The 19,596-nt window shown below is 35.0% G+C and overlaps 2 protein-coding genes across 2 annotated transcripts; one reads left to right on the top strand and one right to left on the bottom strand.

Moving 5' to 3' along the window:
- Positions 1-5,612: 5,612 nt before the first annotated feature.
- LOC127844745 (uncharacterized) lies at positions 5,613-6,353 on the bottom strand. The gene has a single exon (XM_052375206.1). It carries the CDS (start codon positions 6,351-6,353, stop codon positions 5,613-5,615), a length of 741 nt encoding a protein of 246 aa, XP_052231166.1.
- An 801-nt stretch (positions 6,354-7,154) lies between these two features.
- On the top strand, positions 7,155-19,596 carry LOC127844963 (CKLF-like MARVEL transmembrane domain-containing protein 3). The gene is made up of 5 exons (XM_052375554.1): positions 7,155-7,238; positions 9,992-10,166; positions 11,746-11,907; positions 13,380-13,478; positions 15,901-19,596. Exons 2-5 carry the CDS (start codon positions 9,996-9,998, stop codon positions 16,054-16,056), a joined length of 588 nt encoding a protein of 195 aa, XP_052231514.1. The 5' UTR covers positions 7,155-7,238; positions 9,992-9,995; the 3' UTR covers positions 16,057-19,596.

Genomic DNA, 19,596 nt, shown 5'->3' with positions numbered 1-19,596 from the left:
CAGCAGGCTTTCTTCTTACGAATTAAATCCTTATAATGCCTTTTACTTGTACATAGGTGTTCTCTATTTAGATATGTTTTACAAGAGTTAAAAATACGTAGAGCTTCGTGATATAAATTTCGTGCAGTAATGCACTCGTTATCAAACCATTCTGCGTTCCTTGTACAACTATCTACATTGAAACTAGGGTTTGTTTTATAAACACATGTTTTGGAAAATAACGGATCAGCAATACTGCGAATAGTTTCAGTAAATCTATTCAGCACGTTATTAATTGACGTTCTACATGAATAATCTACATTTTGTACAATGGTATTAAAAACAGGTAACAACGAAATAATTTGTGAGCGAAATTGCCCACGTAATGCATCGTCCCATTTATACTTGACATCAGTGAATGACTGGTAACCGGACGGGACATTACTACATAATAATAAAAAATGTAACGGGGCGTGATCGCTAAATTCGTTAAAATCATGCACGGTAAAATCAGATATACTAGAAAAGCTGTATTCGGTTGCCAACAAATAATCAATTACAGACGTACCGTTATTGGAATAAAATGTTTGCTTACAGCTATTGCCAACTCTACCATTAGCAATTCGTAAACAAGTAGATTTACATAAATCCAGTAATTTTACTCCGTGACTATTTATCGAGCTATCAACTGAGGCCCTCACAGAGGTGTTATCTGGACAGTAATCGGCGTCATCATAGACAGTATTAATTATATCGTGTACAATGTAATCGAATTTATTGCCAACTCTACTATTGAGATCACCAACAACAAAGATTTTACCGAATTCAGAAAAATAAGTTATATCGTTTTCTAAAATGTCAAACAAATCTACATTAAAAGTGTTATAAACTGGAGACTCATGCCCCCATACATATGTTGCGCATATATAAAAATCTTCTGATATATTAAAAAATAAGTGGTCAAGTTTCAACCAGATTATTGTATCGAAATGATTTTTTACAATTTTAATACCATCGGCTAATTCTTCTTTAATATATATAGCAATACCACCACTATTTCTACGCGCTTTTTTGTGTTGAAACTTTCTGAAGAAGTTAAAAGACACATATCCATTTAAATTGACATCACTGGAACTATTAGCCCAAGATTCATACAAAAAACATACATCATCACGGTGCCTATACCACGTGACTTTTTAAGATCTGTGTGGGGAGTAAAATATCAACAAAAGCGCGACAAAGGTAAGATTTTTAAGGATAACTTTTTTAATATGTCCCCATTTTTAATGGGATAAAGTGGAGAGCCCGCTCATTCATGAGAGTTTTCTATAGGTATCGTTATTTTATAAAACAAATAAGTATTTTTTCAGTAAAGTGCAACCGCGCGTTTGTACGGTTAGAAAAGGGTAGGATCAGTGTGGGGACATTATTTTTTTTACACAAAAACATCACCTCTGGTGAAATTAAGAAATAAATTTTATGGGCGGAGCTTACACTATATCATATTGCATCCATTTTCAGGTTTCTGTTATTTATTTACGAAACAAAATTCAAGAAAACTATTCTTACAGTAATATGATCTGTGTGGTATACGTTTTTCAACGGATCTGTGTGGTATACTGTTATTTTTAGTTTTTCAGTTCTATTTAGTTGTTTAAAAAAAATGCTTGTCAACAATGTATTTGAAACGGGTTTTTTAAATGCGCTAGCAAGTAAAACACATAATGGCTATACACTACGCTTGCACCGCTTGTTGAACTAATACATAATTATGATTTACAGGCATGCTGTACAATCCCCATTATAATATTAAAATATTACGCTGGAGCATCTTAAATCAATGACAAGTCCATGCTTACCTTAAATAAGTGTACACTTTATGTTATTGTATCAAATTCCATGTTTATTTTGGCGCCAAACACTACTGTCAGGTGAAGTAATGTATCGTATATTAGTTTTAATATTATATTTTATATAAGGTATGGCTCAATGCTCCGAATGCGGAAAAATGTCGAAGACCAGAGCTGGATTATTGCGCCACATTAGGGGACACGCTAACTCTGGAAACTATAACTGCTGTGGGAAAGCATTTCAGGTAAGATTAAATGCCTTAAAAATAATTACATTTTTATACAGTTATGCTAACAAACAGATGAACGGATTTTCTTGAAACAACACAAATATACAATATCTCTCAGGTTATCATATATTTTGAAATACACTTCAACACCGTTATTTCGAACACCGATAATCCGAAGTCACCGTTATTTCGAAGTATTTTTCGGGTCCCGATTGTGATTCTTCTTTGTTCAATGTAAAATTTCATTGTTAATCCGAACTTCGTTAAACCGAAGAAATCGTTAATTCGAAGTGATTATGTCGGTCCCATCACTATCATTCGCACCTTATTATCAATCTTTAATCCGAAGTCAAAACTGCAAAACACTGAGCGTAATATCACACCTATGTCGTCTGCGCGTTGTGCATCAAAGCCGATAATTACAACTTTGTCGCCTGCGCGTAGCATGTTAATTTTATAATGTCGTCAAAAGCCGACGACGAGGCCAACAACACATGAATGAACATGATATCTAATCAATGTGTGACCATATTCATCAACGACGTAAGGCAGTTCTGCGAGCAAAACACGGGCGGAAGCCAGTTCTTCAATTTCCATGACCAATTGGAGAAATATGTTACACGCGTCCAGTTAAGTGCTGCTAACGCCGGTTAGACATCGTGTCTTATTTAAAAAAAAGTGAATTCATTTCCGAAAATGTATTCATTTGTATTTACATGTATGATGCGCTATGCATTTTATTTTATATGTTCTGTAATTAGAGAAAAATAAAAAGAAGAAAAAGAATCGTTTTATTCCTCCGTTTGTTACAAGTAAAAATCTATTGCTATCTGACTAGTTTACGTTTTTAAGTAAAACAATTATTAAAAAAACAGTGTGACCGACCGAACCATGCGAATTCCACAATGTTGAATTTTTTCAGGATCAAAGAAGTCGTCTGTCAAATGTTTATTTCGAATAATCGTTAATCCGAAGTTTTTTTAACGGCCCCGACGACTTCGAAATAACGGTGTTGAAGTGTAACTCAATAATCGTCAAATCGTTTGTAATTTAAAACTAACGAACGCGTGTCCTCAGATACTAACATTTTTGAAAGAGCGTGTTTACGCATTGAAATGTCACGTGAATAAAATATGTTGTTTTTTTCTCAGGATGCCTACAATCTTAGAAGGCTTCAACGAACAAAAGGACCCCAATGTCACGTGTGTGTACAGAGCGACTGGAGCTTTGCGGACAAGTACCTACTCGTGGCTAGAGAGAAAAGTGCAAAAAAGAGGGATTGGTGAAATGTTACCAGTGTGGGTTGGCAGTTAGGAGTGAGAATGACCTCAGCGAGCACGTCAATACCCACATGCATGACAAGTGTTACAGTAGTGAGGACTGTTTCAAAACGTACAAACGCAAAACAAACCTTTCTTGATACGTGAGGACTTCACATAAATCCGTGAATACTGATTAAAATCATAATATTTTACAGTTTGTCTGTGTAACTTCATTATCGTTTTACGTTATTTTATTCGTTGTTTTACTTTTACTTTTCAAAATGATTCTAAAGTTATCCGAATTTGATTAATTTTTAATTTTCGTTTAGTTCGTTTATGTGCTTGAAATCATTCTCAACTAATTGTGCAATAATTTGGATTTACGTTATTCATTAATAAATCGCATCTGTGATTTGTATTATCGAATCTGTGATTCTTTTTTAATTATAACTTGATTAAAGTTTTGCGATGTTTTTTCGTTGGTTTCAATTTTAAATGCCGCTGTCACGAGCTAGTTCGATAATCATAAGCAGCCAGGGTTTCTAATACTAGGGATTTTCACGATTGCTTTACATAATTAACTGCCTGCTAATAATTACTCTAGGCCGTGGTAATTGACAGTAAACAATGTATGCAATGTGGTTGTGTATACAATACAATACTCCTTAATTCCAAATACGTCTTGACATTCTTCAGAGCTGCATCCATCCACAACACAAGAGGAGAATCGTACATATATAATCATATAATATAATATTTATTCATTTACTATTTATATTCTCTTCAAAATAATTAACGCTAAAGATAAGCATACGCTTGTTACACTGAATACAACGACATAATTTATAACATGACATTATCACCAACACATGGCGAATGATTGTCAATATCTATACTATGTTATAAGCTAATGCAACAATATGAATTCCATATATGAAATAAAACACACAAACACACACATATATATATGTTTCTACTATGACCAGTATTTTGTTTTTAATAAACATACCGTTTATCTTAAACTTTAAATAACAACAAAATGACAAACCAATACGTCTGGTGGATTCTGTTTTATCAGTTTGTATTCCAAATTTGATTTTAAAACATACGTATTACTCAGGAAAGAACATGCCTTTGCTTTTTGTCAACCTGTGTAATATTTGACACAACTTCTATTGCAGAATTTGTGTCAGAATTAAAATGTCCATTGTGTTCGTCTATCCGCATTCTTATTGTTGGCAACAGTTTGCTATCGTTTCGTCTCGCCCGCTCCCACCTTACTCCTAGTGTCCCCTTTTGTATAGCATTCCTGTCTCGTGAAACTGTTTCCTCTATTTTTTCTTCCCTTAACCCTTGTCCGCTCACTAGTGCCAAATACGTGATTACTGAAATGAATGAATTTTTAAATAATAATAATAGATCTACTACTACTACTATTACTACCAGTAGTAGTAATAGTTGTAGTAGTAGTAATAGTAGTAGTAGTAGTAGTAGTAGTAGTAGTAGTAGTAGTTGTTGTTGTTGTAGTAGTAGTAGTAGTAGTAGTAGTAGTAGTAGTAGTAGCAGTAGTAGTAGTAGTAGTAGTAGTAATAGTAGTAGTAGTAGTAGTAGTAGTAGTAGTAGTAGTAGTAGTAGTAGTAGTAGTAATTGTTGTATAGAAATAATTGAAATTAATTAAAAAAATATATATATAGTGTCGTTATTATCTCAATTTATCCGTAAATTGTAGAAACACGGATACCACACAGATCCTTCTAAACACGTATACCACACAGATCATATCACTGTTAGAATATTTTTCTTGATTTTGTTTTCATAAATATATGAAAGAAACCTGAAAAAAGAATGCAAAATGATATAGTGTAAGCTCCGCCCATAAAGTTTATTGCTTTATTTCACGAGAGGTGATGTTTCTGTGTCATAATAAAATAATGTCCCCCCACTGATCCTACCTTTTTCTAACCGTTCAAACGCGCGGTTGCACTTTACTGAAAAAATATTCATTTTTTTACAAAATCATGATACCTATAGAAAACTCTCATTAATGAGCGGGCTCTCCACTTTATCCCATTGAAAATGATGACATATTAAAAAAGTTATCCTTAAAAATCTTACCTTTGTCGTGCTTTTGTTGACATTTAACTCCCCACCCAGATCTTAAAAAGTCACGTGGTATAGGCACCGTGATCATGAGAACTTAAAATATTTACAAAATTGTGAGATGACTTCTTTACATCCGTAAGTCCGTTAACGTTCCACGACAGGATAGATATTTCACCACCGCCGTGCTCCTACGCGCGCACCGGGGTGCCGTCAATGTAAAGCGTGTCGTAGGCCAGGTAAGCCCGCTTACCCAGCCGCCTCGCCTCCTTCATTTTCGGCACTAGTTGACGCCTTTTCATCATGACTTCAGGAGGAAATTGTTCGAACACCCGGAACGCCGTGCCATCAAGCTCCTTCCACCTTTTTCTCACCATTTCTCTGTCCTTAAAGAACGAAAACTTAGCAACAATGTTTCTTATCTTGCCATGTGTCGGCGATCCCGGAGACCGGTGAACACGTTCGAATCTAATAGAGGTAGCTACTTCCTGTGAACGCTTGAAGGCGCTCACCAAATGCTGGCGTAACTTGACCTCCGTCATCTCCGGCGTCTCCATAACGTTTCCGGTTGCCTCTGGTATTGACGTGAAGATAAGGTTGTTTCGCATAGACTGCGATTGAAGGTAGCTTACGTCCTCCCGAAGGGTATCACGCTCCTTTACTAGCACCTGGACCCTCTCTGCGAGCTCTGCAGCATGGATATCTGCCCCATCTACCTTATCTTCCAGGCGTGATACACGCTCCTCCACCTTTTTAGCCCTCTCCTCATGAACCACCCACAGCTGCTTCATCTCCTTCTCGAAACTCTCCATCCGCTTCTCGATCGAGTCCATCACACTCATCTTTGCCTCTAAACACTGTAAACGAGATGAGACGGACTTCAGAAGAAGCATCACATCACGAATAGTGGGCTCCGCACTGCTGTCTGCCATGTTGTTATCGATACCACTTCCGGTTTCACTGATACCACTTGTACCACTGGTACTTCCACTACTTCAACTACCGCTAGAACAGCGTACCGTAACCCAAACCCTAACCCTTAACACCTAACACATAACAACTAACGCAACGCCTTATAATCCTTTTTATCCTATATATATTTCCTTAGTATCGGCCCCCAAACCCCCGCTTTGTCGATAGTGATAAACAACTGCTAACCGGTAAAGTTCAATCTAGCCGGGAAATGACCTGTGATTGTTTTGTTGTCAGAATCATAGATGGGCGTCATAAAGAGAAGCATGGTCCTGCTTTTCGGGGAAGAATCAATAGATCAACTTTAGTCTTTAGTAATTGGCGTAACTCTTTGGATCAAACATAATTTTCTTAGACAACGACCAAGGAAGCAGGGATACATGTTGCCGAATTTGGTTCAAACTTTGTCTGTTTTCCTGCCATATCACAGGGGCATATGCTAGAATGCCAGTGTAACACTGGCAGGTGAATTATAAAATACACTGAAAAAGCATGATCGGGTATTCTACTGTTATAAACGCGTTCATCTGAATATATGTTCAAACCAAAGATCTTTGTGTATTTTAGATCTTTTGTTTAAACATATACAGTAAGATCGTTTAATGTCAATTTTCCATGTTATGATCCATAATACAAATTTTTCAAAAACGATTTTGGTTCGTGTCGCATCCAGTTAGCTTCTGCCAGTCTTAACGTGTGTCTGATATGACCGAGTACCTTACCATTAGTTTGGGGCTGGATCGGTCCGTTTTTACTTGAGACCGGTTCTTCCTTTCATCTCAGGGGAAGTAATCTGATTTGTTTACATGTTCATTATAAGTTTCGATTTTATCTGCAATTATTTGGTAAATATAATTTTGATTAACGTTTTAAGTTCAATTAAAATTACTTATTTCATCCGAATTAAAAAGATAATACATTCAAGTTTGATATTCAAATAAAATTTTCTCATGGTAATGATTTGTTATTCCCTGACGAATTTAGAAGTTTGGATGCCAATCCTGGAAGGAACCATGACCCTCTATTTTTATAGCCACTTCTGCGAAATAAAGTGGTTTTATGACAGACCTTATTTAAATTTAAATTATCCATCATACCATCTGGAGAGGTAATGAAATAAAAAGAAGAAACACTAACATAGATTCATTTATTGTTTCATTTTATTAAATGCGCATGAACAATATCTTAAATATCAATATCTATGGAAAATTTTGCATCACCTATTGGTCCTTGACCAGTACAATAAGTCTTCCAGACTAAAAGGTTTGTATTTCTGTTTGAAACAAAAGACCTTGGGTTAATCACATCACCAAACGTAGCTTCATTTTAGGACTGTTCAATATATCATTAAGACACGGTCACGGTGTAGTTGCAATAATTCAACTCTCAGCTTTGTAACCCAAAGGGTTGCTGAGAGTTGCAATGCGCCATCTATTGTCCAGAGCCACTGCAAAGGCTAAGGAACACTGATACTGCAAAAACTTATCAATGATTACCTGTCTTAATCACAAAATCATGCAAATGGTACCATTAAAGCAAGAAATAATTGCTTTATATTCTTTGTTATTATTTCGTACGCTCTAGCCACCATATTTGGAAATGTTGTAATGTTGCCAACAAAAAGTGTCGCTATCGGTTAGGTCGCATTACACCAATATTTTCCAATTGTGATATTTAATGTTCCCCGTAGTCGATAACAATGTTTTGAGTCGTTGAATATTCATACTGTTCGAAATTTCAAAATGAAAATGACAGCAAGAATAGTGGTTTGAAATATCATCGTGTTTTTTAGGTTGCATGCAAAGGATAACGTCCGTAGGCTGCCATTCGTGTAAACTTAATGTGTTTATGAAGTTTATTCATCGCTTGCCTTAATTGGTAACGAACGGCGTCTGTTTAGTGATGCGCACTAAATATGTGCGCATATTTGCGATTGTGTTGAAGAAGGGGTGCATATGGACTTTCAGAGCTGCCATAGGAAAAATTATCAAAGCAGGGTTTTTTTTGGCCCGATTTTATAGGAAATTCGGCTATGTTCCCAATCCCAAATTGTATACTTTTTTTCCCAAAATGTGGCAAAAAATTCCCATTTCCAAAAAAAAAAATTTTTTTTTTTTTTTTTTAGAAAGAAGTGTCTAATGTGTATTTAATCACAAGTTTACTGCAATTAAATCTAACAAAGTAGTAAATGATTTTGTTCTTTTCATTTGAATGATTATAAAGAGTTATATCAAATTTAGTATTTCCCTAATCAGTGGACTTTTCGTTTGGAATAAAAAGGCTAATGAATTTATTTTCCCAATTTCATGAATTTGCCGATTAAAATTCCCAATTCCAAAGCCATGGGCTATCTTCCCAAAAAGTGGATAAAAAACCCTGATCAAAAGCTCTGGGAGTACGTTCATATGGACGAGGTCGCGGTGGTGTAGTGGATGAGGTGTCCGCATAGCGATCGGGAGATCGTGGGTTCGCTCCCTACTCTGGGATGATTCTCATTTTCTCCTCCATAGACACCATGTACTGGTTCTTCCCAGGAAACAGACTTGACAGTGCCCATTTTTGCCTAAAATAGGCCTTCCTGTAATAGTCAGGAATTTTCTGTAGGAAGTACGAAGTAGAAGTAGACACTTAAAAGAAATACTGTTGCCCTTTACGTACCCCTAGTGTAGCCCCCTGTTGTCTTATAAATGAAGTGATGCATATTCCCTGAAATATTACCCATAAAAATCAGCTTAATATTCTCAAAGAAAGAGCCCAATATATTTGTTATTCTAAGCACCTTGGGCTGTGCTATGAGTAGGTTTATATAATACAGCCCCTAGAATAATAAATTGCTACTGCATATTCTTGGATAATATGTTTGCTTCTTTTAAAGGTTTTATTTGTCTTTTTATGTCATCCAACCAAAATACCAAGCCACACTTTTTTTTAAATGAATTGCTCCCAAAGAAAACCCCTTTACTGGTAAAACATTCCCGTATAAGGCAACTTAAGAAGTGAAGACAATTTTTCCTTCACAAACGCATCTTGTTTAAATCCTAATGATAAAGAAGAAATATGGTAAAATGAGGGGTATACCAGAAAAATTGCTATTCAATTGCATATTCAGTTAAACATGGTATTGGACCTCTTTTTTGAATAATGTTGTGTCAACCTGGTATTTCAGCCACCTGCAAGTCAACTCTGATTTTAATCAATGATGAGGGGGGAAGTGACATGATTCATTTGACAGTGTAGTGTAATAACTCTTAAACGATTTATTTCACGGTGTATCATAAATTAATTACTCTTTTCTTAAGTTTTCGGACATTTACAATTATTTAAAAAAATTAATGTCCAAAAATTGTGATATTTACAAATGAAATGGTCCAGTTAGTTAGTGTTTACAAAGTTAGATACACCCTTAAAATATACATATTGGAACAACATTTGTATATTTCTGTCAATAATTTTACCAGCCAAAATAATAGCGGCTGCTGGTAAATACCAAGTTTAAAGTCTTAATTATTTAAGCCCCGACATAAATACATGTATTATATTCCTTTTTACACAAAAAAATCAGTAGTATCTGTTTATGTATGTTTTTTCCTGTCCACAGATAGATGACGTCACAGAGCATGCGTAACGTAGAGCTGGATGACGATGCATGGGATGAGGCTGCCTACCCGCCCCCGTACTCCTCCACCGTGGAGCAAGTGCCCCAGGACCGCACCATCGGCTTCCATAAACAGTACCTGTTCTCTGTGGAGGGCGCTCTCAAATGTATAGAAATTGTGAGTATTATGAGTATAGAGGCCTTGTTCTGAGATAACGGGGCATAATGCACATGCGTTAACTGTCTTCTCTGACTAATCAGGGATGAAACTTCCTGCGTTTATGGTATTTTTTGTGTAAATAAGTCTCTTCTTTGTGAAAAATCCCTTAAGGTGGAAAGTATTGACCCTGATAAGCCTCTGCAACTGAACATGCTGATCTGGCTTTCCCAGAGCAAGGCGCCATTACTATATTGATTTCAGTAGTTGTGCAACCTATTACTTTTTTCATGTGAAAGTTTTAAAGCATGGGTGTATTATTCCACGAGCCCGTTGGCTATGGCTGGTGAGCTTGTGATATCAAATGCTATTCAGACCATGAAAAAGTGTTATCCAATTGTTAATTAGAAAATGAATCTAAAAAAGTTAAACAAGGTCTACTCAACAGTATCCTTTATCCTTAAATAAACACTTGGAAAAAGATTATACAGACAATGCCAAAATAGAAAGGGTCTCTTATATCCAGGAGTGTCTATAGATCTATCCCTGAAAAGCACGAGTTTAGAAAAACCCACTAATCACCCCGGTACAAACAACGCTGGTCCATTAAATCAACCAATGAATGCTTGCTTTAAATTATAACGGTTGATACGGTGTGTGATTTTGAAAGGATTATAAATGGGTCATGTTTATTTGTACCAGCAGATTAGTGGGGTTTTCCAAAAAGTTGCTTTTTCTGGGATACATATATTGATAACTATCCAGATGTAACCAGGCAACAATGTGATGCACCAATTGTTAAACCAAAGTCAGCTTATGTACTTCCATCAAGCATTTTCCGGAAATATTTTAGAACAATGAATTTCAACCTTATAAATGTATGAAAACAGACTCTTCCTATTGTTGGAGAAGTAAAAGAATTATTTAAAAGGAAGTATGTTATTTTGTCAAAGACATTGTCTCACATGTTTGCTAGTGTAATTTGCATGTTATATTGTTCAAAACTAAGAAAAAATTACAGATAATATTAATTTAACATTAATATAAAAACTATTATGATTTTTGTACTTGAAAGTTAATGATGAAATGTTTTATTATGATTGCCTAACATTACATAACAGGTTTTTGTACGGGAAATACAGACAGGGCAAGTTAGGATTTGCAAATTGCAAATACTACAACTACTTAACAAGTTGCATTTTGGTGAATAGTAAAGCTGTATTATTGTTGGCTGAAAGCCATTCACTTGCCAATGAAAAACAAGAAGATACTTAACCAGGAGTTTAACCAGCCACGACTGCCAGTATTCTGGAAATATGTTCATGTTTTACTGATGTCAGTGGTTCAATGTGCTTACCAGGAGACTGATTGGAGCGGCATCATGCAAGAATGGGTCTTATGGGATATGCAGTCAGCTTATCTCCAGAACTGCCTGCACATGCACACAGACTGGTCATGAGCTACCCTGTCCACTTTAAAATGAGGCAAGTTTTTGTGGTCTCATTAGCAGACAGGGTAGCTCCTTACCTGACTGTGCTGATTCAGGCAGCATATGGCATAAGACCCATTTTCGCATGAAGCTGCTCATTTTTATGTACAGGTGCTGAGCTTGATAGGGTTCATTGCTATCATCGCTGGGTCGTGTGTGGGGTCAGGATTCATTGCCTGGGTTACCATATCTGCCTTCATCACCACCATACTGATCGTGATCCTGGTGTCCTTCAATGTCAACTCCAGAGTCCACGCATACTGGCCGGTGTATGTAAGTGTATCTTATCAATATCTTCTTTCAGTAGTCATTTGGTCTTACGTTTTACTTTCCAGTATATGAGCCTTGTCCTAGCATAAAAAAATACAAAATCAGCAGCATGCTGGGAAAATAGGGCTTAATTCATGTGCGTAAAGTGTAATCCCAGATATGTTTGTTCAGTCTGCACAGGCTTGTCAGGTTTGTCACTCTCCGTCTAAACTTGATATTTGTTTAGAAAAGAATTTTTTAAACCTATTTATTTTAGCTCAATTGCATTTTAAGTACTTACTACTTCAAAATGCCTTTAAGTCCCTTTCCTGGGTAGAACCAGTACTTGTTGTGTATGGAGGAGATGTAAAGAACACTCACAGTGGGGATATAGCCCATGACAGTCCCTAGGAGGACACCAGTGTTTTTTCCACCATTTTGGGAATTAAGCCGGGTCACTTGGATTTGACAAATTTGCAGCGTTTTATACAAAAATTGGAAAATTAGTGTTGTACATGTAGTTGATTTGCTAACAAATGCTTTAAAATTGACAATACTACTATTGGGAATATTTAGGTTCCATATGGGAAAAAAAAAATCCTATTCCATTGGGAATGGGTCAAAATACCGGCCCTGAATTTGAACGAAAAAACAACAACTGGACACCATATCCACTACCCCACAGCGACCTATAAAACATTTCTTAAATCTGACTCGCCAACATATGTATGTTTCTTATCAGAATTATACCAAGAGCTGTATTCATCATAATAAACTTGAACTCAAACTCTGTCTTTTGCCGCACATTTTATTGGATATTGATTGAAGGTTTCTTATTTTGTGTTTTTGTTTCAAGTGCTATTTCACTGTCCACTTTCAGTAACAATGGAAGATGGTGATAAATCAAGCTGCACTTTTTTTCAAGTCTTGAAATCATTATGTTTGAACTAAAATAGGAAGTCTAATGTAGAATTGAAATCTATTACAATGGCGGGAATATTAAAATAATAAGAAAAACACAAACAAAATGTTTAAAAATCAATCGTGACGCTTTTGGGATATATTCTTTGTCACAGAAAAGGTCCACTGTCACTACAGGTTTCTTCATGAATGTGATTCTTCAATGTATTTCTCCAGGAGTGTGTCTTCATCTTCTTATTAACAATCCTTTCTTTAAATGGCCTGTGTACTGGGAAAAGTGGGCTTAATGCATATGTGAAACATGTCATTCCAGATTAGCCTATGCTGTCTGCGTTTTGACATTTTTTCCTACACTTGATTTTATTTTATAAAAGACTGTCTTTAAAAAAAAAGGTTAATTCCGTAAAAGCAAAAAGTGGAGTCCCTGATTAGCCTGTGTGGATTTTATAGGCTTATCTTGGACAACATTTTACGATATGCATTAAGACCAGTTTTCCCAGAACAAGGCTCATTTGAAAAATCTTGTTTTTCTATTAACATTGCCCATCTTCACCGTTGGTTGAATATGTTTACAGGAGTTTATCTACCTGTTGGTGTACACTCTGAAGTACTTCATTGCCTCAATTATTGCTGCTGTAGGAATTCCATTTGGACCTGCTGTGGTCACCGCTTGTGTGAGTGTATAACTTTCATATTTAAATTTGTTTGTACAGACATACATGTAACAAAATTAGACTTTATTCAAGTCTTTCCCCTGCTTTATAAGGAAATTCCAGTGATTTAGAAACCAGTCAATCACTGATTCAAACATTGTGCAATAATTTCATTGTAAAATGAAGTCCTTTCAGGACTTTTTATGGCATTTTTATTCTTGCACAATTCTCTTATTTAACCCGTTTCAAATGTTGAAAAAGCATTGAATAAAAAAATGTTGATTTTGGTAGATAACTGATGTATATTCACTTGGTATCTTAGAAAATAAATAGTTTCACTTATGGCTGTGCCAGTCGTGAAAATATAAATTTCTATGTTTACTAAAAATTGATTAAAATTGATGATCTACCAAAACAAATACATATCCTCTATAATTTTTTTAATGATTTGTATCATCATGCAGAATAATTTTCGAAACAGAAATCTCCAAAGATGACTTGCCTTTAAAATCTGAATTCTTGTCTCAAACGTTTTGTTTTGATATATATGAGTCTTGTCGAGAAAAGTGGGTTTACTGCATGTGCGTGAAGTTTTGTCACAGATTGCCCTGAGCAGTTCACACCTGCTAATAAGGGATGTAAAGTTTTGTTTTTATGGATTTTTTTATTTAAAGGAAGTCTGTTTTAAATGAAAATCCAGTCTAGGCAGAAAGTGTTCCCCTAGATTAAATCTAACTTTATTTTTTACACACATGCATTTAGTCAGATTTTTCTTAGAGCTCAGATGAAATTCAAAAACCAGCTTTTTTATTTGTTCATGTTATTTCAATTGCTTAAAATGTCTAAGAATTAAATAAGAGGGTAAAGTAATAAGTGACATGACTATTGTTAGCAGTTAATAATTTTTAAACCAATGTTTTTTCTGATTTGTTATTTAGTTATATTACTTTTTTAGCTCACCTGATTGCTCATGTGAGCATTTGTGACCGGTCTTTGTCCATCGTCTGTCCGTCCGTCGTCCACATTTGGTTTGTATACACTCTAGAGGCCACATTTATTGTCCGATCTTCATGAAACTTTGTCAGAAGCTTTGTCCCAATGAAATCTCGGTCGAGTTCGAAACTGGGTCATGCCGGGTCAAAAACTAGGTCACTATATATGTTGGTTGAGTTAAAAGTGGTTCCGGTCCGTTGAAAAACATGGCCGCCAGTGGGTGGGGCAGTTTTCCTTATTTGGCTATAGAGAAACCTTGTAAACACTCTAGAAGTCACAATTTTTGCCCAATCATCATGAAGTTGGTCAAAACATTGGTTTTATTGATATCTCGGACGAGTTCAAAAATGGTCCAGATCGGAGAAAAAACATGGCCGCCAGTGGGCAGGGCATTTTTCTCTATATATATAAAGTGAAAACATGTGAACACTCTAGAAGTCACATTTTTGGCCCAATTTTCATGAAATTTGGTCAGAACATTTGTTTTCTTGATATGAGAGTTGAGTTTGAAAATGGTTCCGGTCAGTTGAATAACATGGCTGCTGGGGGGGGGGCAGTTTTCCTTATTTGGCTATAGAGAAACCTTGTAAACACTCTAGAAGTCACAATATTTGCCCAATCATCATGAAGCTAGTCAAAACATTGGTTTTATTGATATCTCAGACAAGTTCGAAAATGATCCAGATTGGTGAAAAAACATGGTCACCAGTGGGCGGGGCATTTTTCTCTATATGTATATAGTGAAAACATGTCAACACTCTAGAAGTCACATTTTTGGCCATATTTTCATGAAATTTGGTCAAAACATTTGTTTCCTTGATATGAGAGTTGAGTTCGAAAATGGTTCCGGTCAGTTGAATAACATGGCTGCCGGGGTGGGGGGGGGGGGCAGTTTTCTTATATTTATATAGTAAAAAAAGCTTGTGAACACTCTAGAAATCATATTTTTTGCCCAATCATCATGAAACTTAGTACAAAGATTGTTTATATATATATCACATAATTAATGCCATAATTACTGCCCTTAGATTGTCCAAATTTTCATTATATTATACAAAATCCATGTAAACACTCTAGAGGTCACAATTTTGTTTCAGATTTAATGAATCTTGTTCATAATATTTTTTTTTTGTTAGCAAAGTTTGATGTTTGGTAAGGGGGGGTCAACTCATAATATAGGTCACCAGGACAAATCTTACAAAAACAAAAACACTCCATATGCCAGAGTTTTGGTTCAATAATGATGAAACTTGACCAGGATGTTTGTCTGGACAATATCTAGGTCACGTTTGACGTTTGGTAAAGATTGAATGAACCGACTCTTCTCAGGTGAGCGAACTAGGGCCATCTTGGCCCTCTTGTCCATTAATAAACTAAGTCATCAATACAATGAAAACCAAGAAAATTGCCTTTTCACAGTTCAAAACAAAAAACTACATGATATTTTCAGGCCATATGTTTTATTGCGCTCATAGTCTTCGTCCTGGATTGTGTGATGGCCTACAGGAGGTTGAAAGCGTCACAGGAGGAACAGAAACATGCGCGTGCCTCGGGGGAGGGAGGGGCTAACAGGAGGACAGGGAACAGTTTCTGTATTATCTTCTGAACATGAAGATGCTTGCCAATGTTTGCAAGATGGTTTGTCTTTTGCATTGACCTCAGCTTTATTTTTACTCCTGGTTGAATGGAGATATGTTTTATCAGTGTCATGATTTCTCCTCCTTTTCAATGTCACGCTACTTCTCCAAAAAGTTATTAACTGTTATGGATCTATATACAAATGAAATGTTTGTTTGAACCCTGAGAAGGGGTATGGCCTTTTCCTCTCCCAAGGTTGTTTTTTAATCGCAACCCTGTCTATTGAAGGGTATTTGTACAAAAAGTATTTTTAGATGGTTATTTTTTTAGAAAAACATAATTTCTTTTAATAAATTATTTTTTGCCAAAAGATAGAGAATACATCTTTATATATATATATATATATAATATATATATATATATATATACTTTTTTGCTATTTATACTGAAAAATACTGCAATAAATTATGGACTGATAATAAGATCTCATTTATTTATTTTTTGGAATTATTATTTTTATATAACACTTTTTATTTTCATGAAACAAAGTCACATACCAATAAAAATTAGACAATAATGTTATGCAATTGTAGATGAAAAAGATGCATATGCTCACATTTAAAGTTATCTATATAATAGAAGTCAATGGCATCCACAGCATTTAGGTAAGACAAGTGAAAAAGTCTCTACCTTAACTATACAGATGTTAGAATGACTATAACATTTTACTAAGACTTTGAAGCTAATGCATAGTGTTGTTTGTTGTGTGAATGTTTGCTTTTAGTAGAACTTTGATATTAAGTCATCTACTGGTACATGTGAAAATTTCAGTATGTAATAGGCTGTTAATGTTATAGATATTACTTTTGTTAACATAAATGATTTGCAAGCAAGATAATATCCATGTGAGGAATTACATAACAGAATAGGATACGGAAAAGGATGTTTAATGTTAAAATACCTTCAAAGTTTACATAGGTAGTGTAAGAACGAAATGAAGGTTTTAAACTACAGGAAATTGTTGCATCATTGAATTAGGTAAGCACTTCACTTATAACACAGTTTCTTTTAATTTTGTGTTGGAAAAACACTTAAGAAATATAATAAAAAAGAATAATACATTTTCCAGTATGTATACACAATACAAGTATTATTTGTAATAGCAGATGGAAAAGGCAGAGACAAACAATGAACAAACAATAAAACAATTTATGCTACTCCCCAACCCACAATTTGCAAATGCCACAGTAAGTTTTGGTTACTGCAATATTTGCTTAAGGCAGATTTTTGTGTGTTTAGGTCAAGTTATTCTCAAATCTAATCATAGATTGGTAAAAACAGTCCCTGAACTTGCATTTTGCTGGATCTTAATTTGTTTTTATATGTACTGTTGAATTGTTTGTATTGAATATGATGTTTAATGTTATGATTGTTTTATTGAAACGTTGTTTTTGTTATGTCCATATTTTGTATTTTGATACAGGTCAAATTATGTTATATTTTCATCTAAGATGTGTGTATTTTGTTTGGCCATATTTTGTATTTTGATACAAATCAAATTATGTAATATTTTCATCTGAAATGTATGAATGTTTCATTCACATACGGTATCTCCTTTTATAACTTGTATATGTGTGGCTAAAAAGTACATAAAGATTGTTACATACAGCAGGGAAGATATAATTTGCCTAATTTTGTAGAAACCTGTGATGTTCCTTTTTATGCTCCCGGTAGGGTGGCATATAGCAGTTGAACTCTCCGTCTGTCCGTCCAAAAACTTTAAAATTGCCATAACTTTTGCAATATTGAAGATAAGAACTTGATATTTGGCATGCATGTGTATCTCATGAAGCTGCACATTTTGAGCAGTGAAGGGTCAAGGTCATCCTTCAAGGTCCAAAGTAAAAAAATACCATCGAAGGAAAGTAAAAGGCTTGAAAAGGGAGATAATTTTTAAACCTGCCAAATGATATATTGAAATTTTATTTCAAAGCGGCACAATAGGGGGCATTGTGTTTCTGACAAACACATATCTTGTTATAAATTTGTATGTTTTTCATAATAACTGAAATTGATCATTGTGTATGTGCCTTGTTTCTGTTAACTTTTAATAATAAAATTACTTTGTTGATAATAGAAATATTACTTTAGCCCGAATCTTGAAAAATGGGGCTTAATGCATGTGCATAAAATGCCATCTCTGATTTTGTCCGCAAAGGCTTATCAGTGTGGACACTTTTCGCCTAGACTAGATTTTCATTTAGAAGAGACTTATTTTTGATGTAGATTACTATTTCAGCGGAAAGTGTGGTCCCTGATTTTTGTATGCCTACTGCGCAGGCTTGTCTGGGACGACACTTTGTGCACACGCATAAAGCCCCAATTTTTACAAAATGATGCTCACTTGTTTTTGAAGCTCTGAGAAAGATAAAGCATCTTAATTGATTCTAATTTTTACAATAAATTCAGAGAAAATATTATGTGAAAACAATTTAAAGTTGTTTTGAACAACGATGCATTTTGTACATTATAAACACATGTGTTTTATTATACCTGCTTTAAAACTGTTGTATTCATAGGTGCAATATTCCTTATACTTGTAAATATTCAGTAAATCTATCCCTTTAGCAGTCTTCCAGTCGGACTTCGTTGATTTGCAGGGTTGTTGCTCAAAGGAATGAAACCTGTGTTTGCAATACGTTTCATCAATAATCTGGCAAAAACGTTTACTACCAATATAGGATTTTAGTTACAAATTTTATGTTAAAGGTTGCATGTTGTACCCTAATTGTAACAAGTCAGCTTTTGATTTTAGAGGTCCTGGGTTTAATCCCCATGGCAGGCACATTTTTTTTCCTTGTTACTATAGTTTGAATCCATCATTTCATTCCAGTACATTCAGGTGCATTTTCGATACATTTATCAATGTAATATCTTCGAGCAGCAATATATTTTTACTCAGAAAACATTAACTTGTGAACTTTTTAAACAATTTGATAAACTTTCTCCAGTAATATTCCAAATATTGTCTAATTTTTTTACCTGTCATGCGAAAATAGGTATTATGCCATATGCGTTAAGCGTATCTACCGGTCAGCCTGCGCATCTGCACAGTCTGTTATGGGGGTTATCTTGTCAGCTATTGAGACCTTACATGACTCTAGTAGACAGCGTAGTTCCTGGCCAGATGGTGCAGGCTGGTCTGATTCTATGCTAGCTGCATATGGCATTAAGATCCATTTTCGCATGATGCAGCTCATTTGTATTTGCACATGATATGCTGCTTCAAACTGCTGTGAACACATCATTCATGTTATATGTTTTATTTTGAATCATATGGTGATCTTTTTTATTAAACAACCCACAACATTTTAAATTGTAAAGCGTCCTAAATATACGATACTTTCAAACACTACCGGTATATCTACATTTTTTAACACTTTGTTTTAAGCTAGAAAACAATATTAAATGATCTGACTTGACTTAAGAGTAATGGCATGTTTTTTGTAGATCTTGTATGTATTTATGTTATTGCTTTTCATACTCAATATACAGCTTTTTCTACGAG

This window comes from Dreissena polymorpha, chromosome 9 (assembly GCF_020536995.1).
Source record: "Dreissena polymorpha isolate Duluth1 chromosome 9, UMN_Dpol_1.0, whole genome shotgun sequence".
Classification (NCBI taxonomy): Eukaryota; Metazoa; Mollusca; class Bivalvia; order Myida; family Dreissenidae; genus Dreissena; species Dreissena polymorpha.
Note: the sequence above shows the minus strand (reverse complement) of the source record. Positions and strands in the feature narration are given on the sequence as shown.

Bases quoted from the DNA above. Each gene is read 5' to 3' on its own strand.
- LOC127844745 (XM_052375206.1), bottom strand. From the start codon at position 6,353: ATGGCAGACAGCAGTGCGGAGCCCACTATTCGTGATGTGATGCTTCTT.
- LOC127844963 (XM_052375554.1), top strand. From the start codon at position 9,996: ATGACGTCACAGAGCATGCGTAACGTAGAGCTGGATGACGATGCATGG. The intron at 10,167-11,745 runs GTGAGTATTATG...TTTTATGTACAG, and splicing joins CTCTCAAATGTATAGAAATT to GTGCTGAGCTTGATAGGGTT. The intron at 13,479-15,900 runs GTGAGTGTATAA...TGATATTTTCAG, and splicing joins CTGCTGTGGTCACCGCTTGT to GCCATATGTTTTATTGCGCT.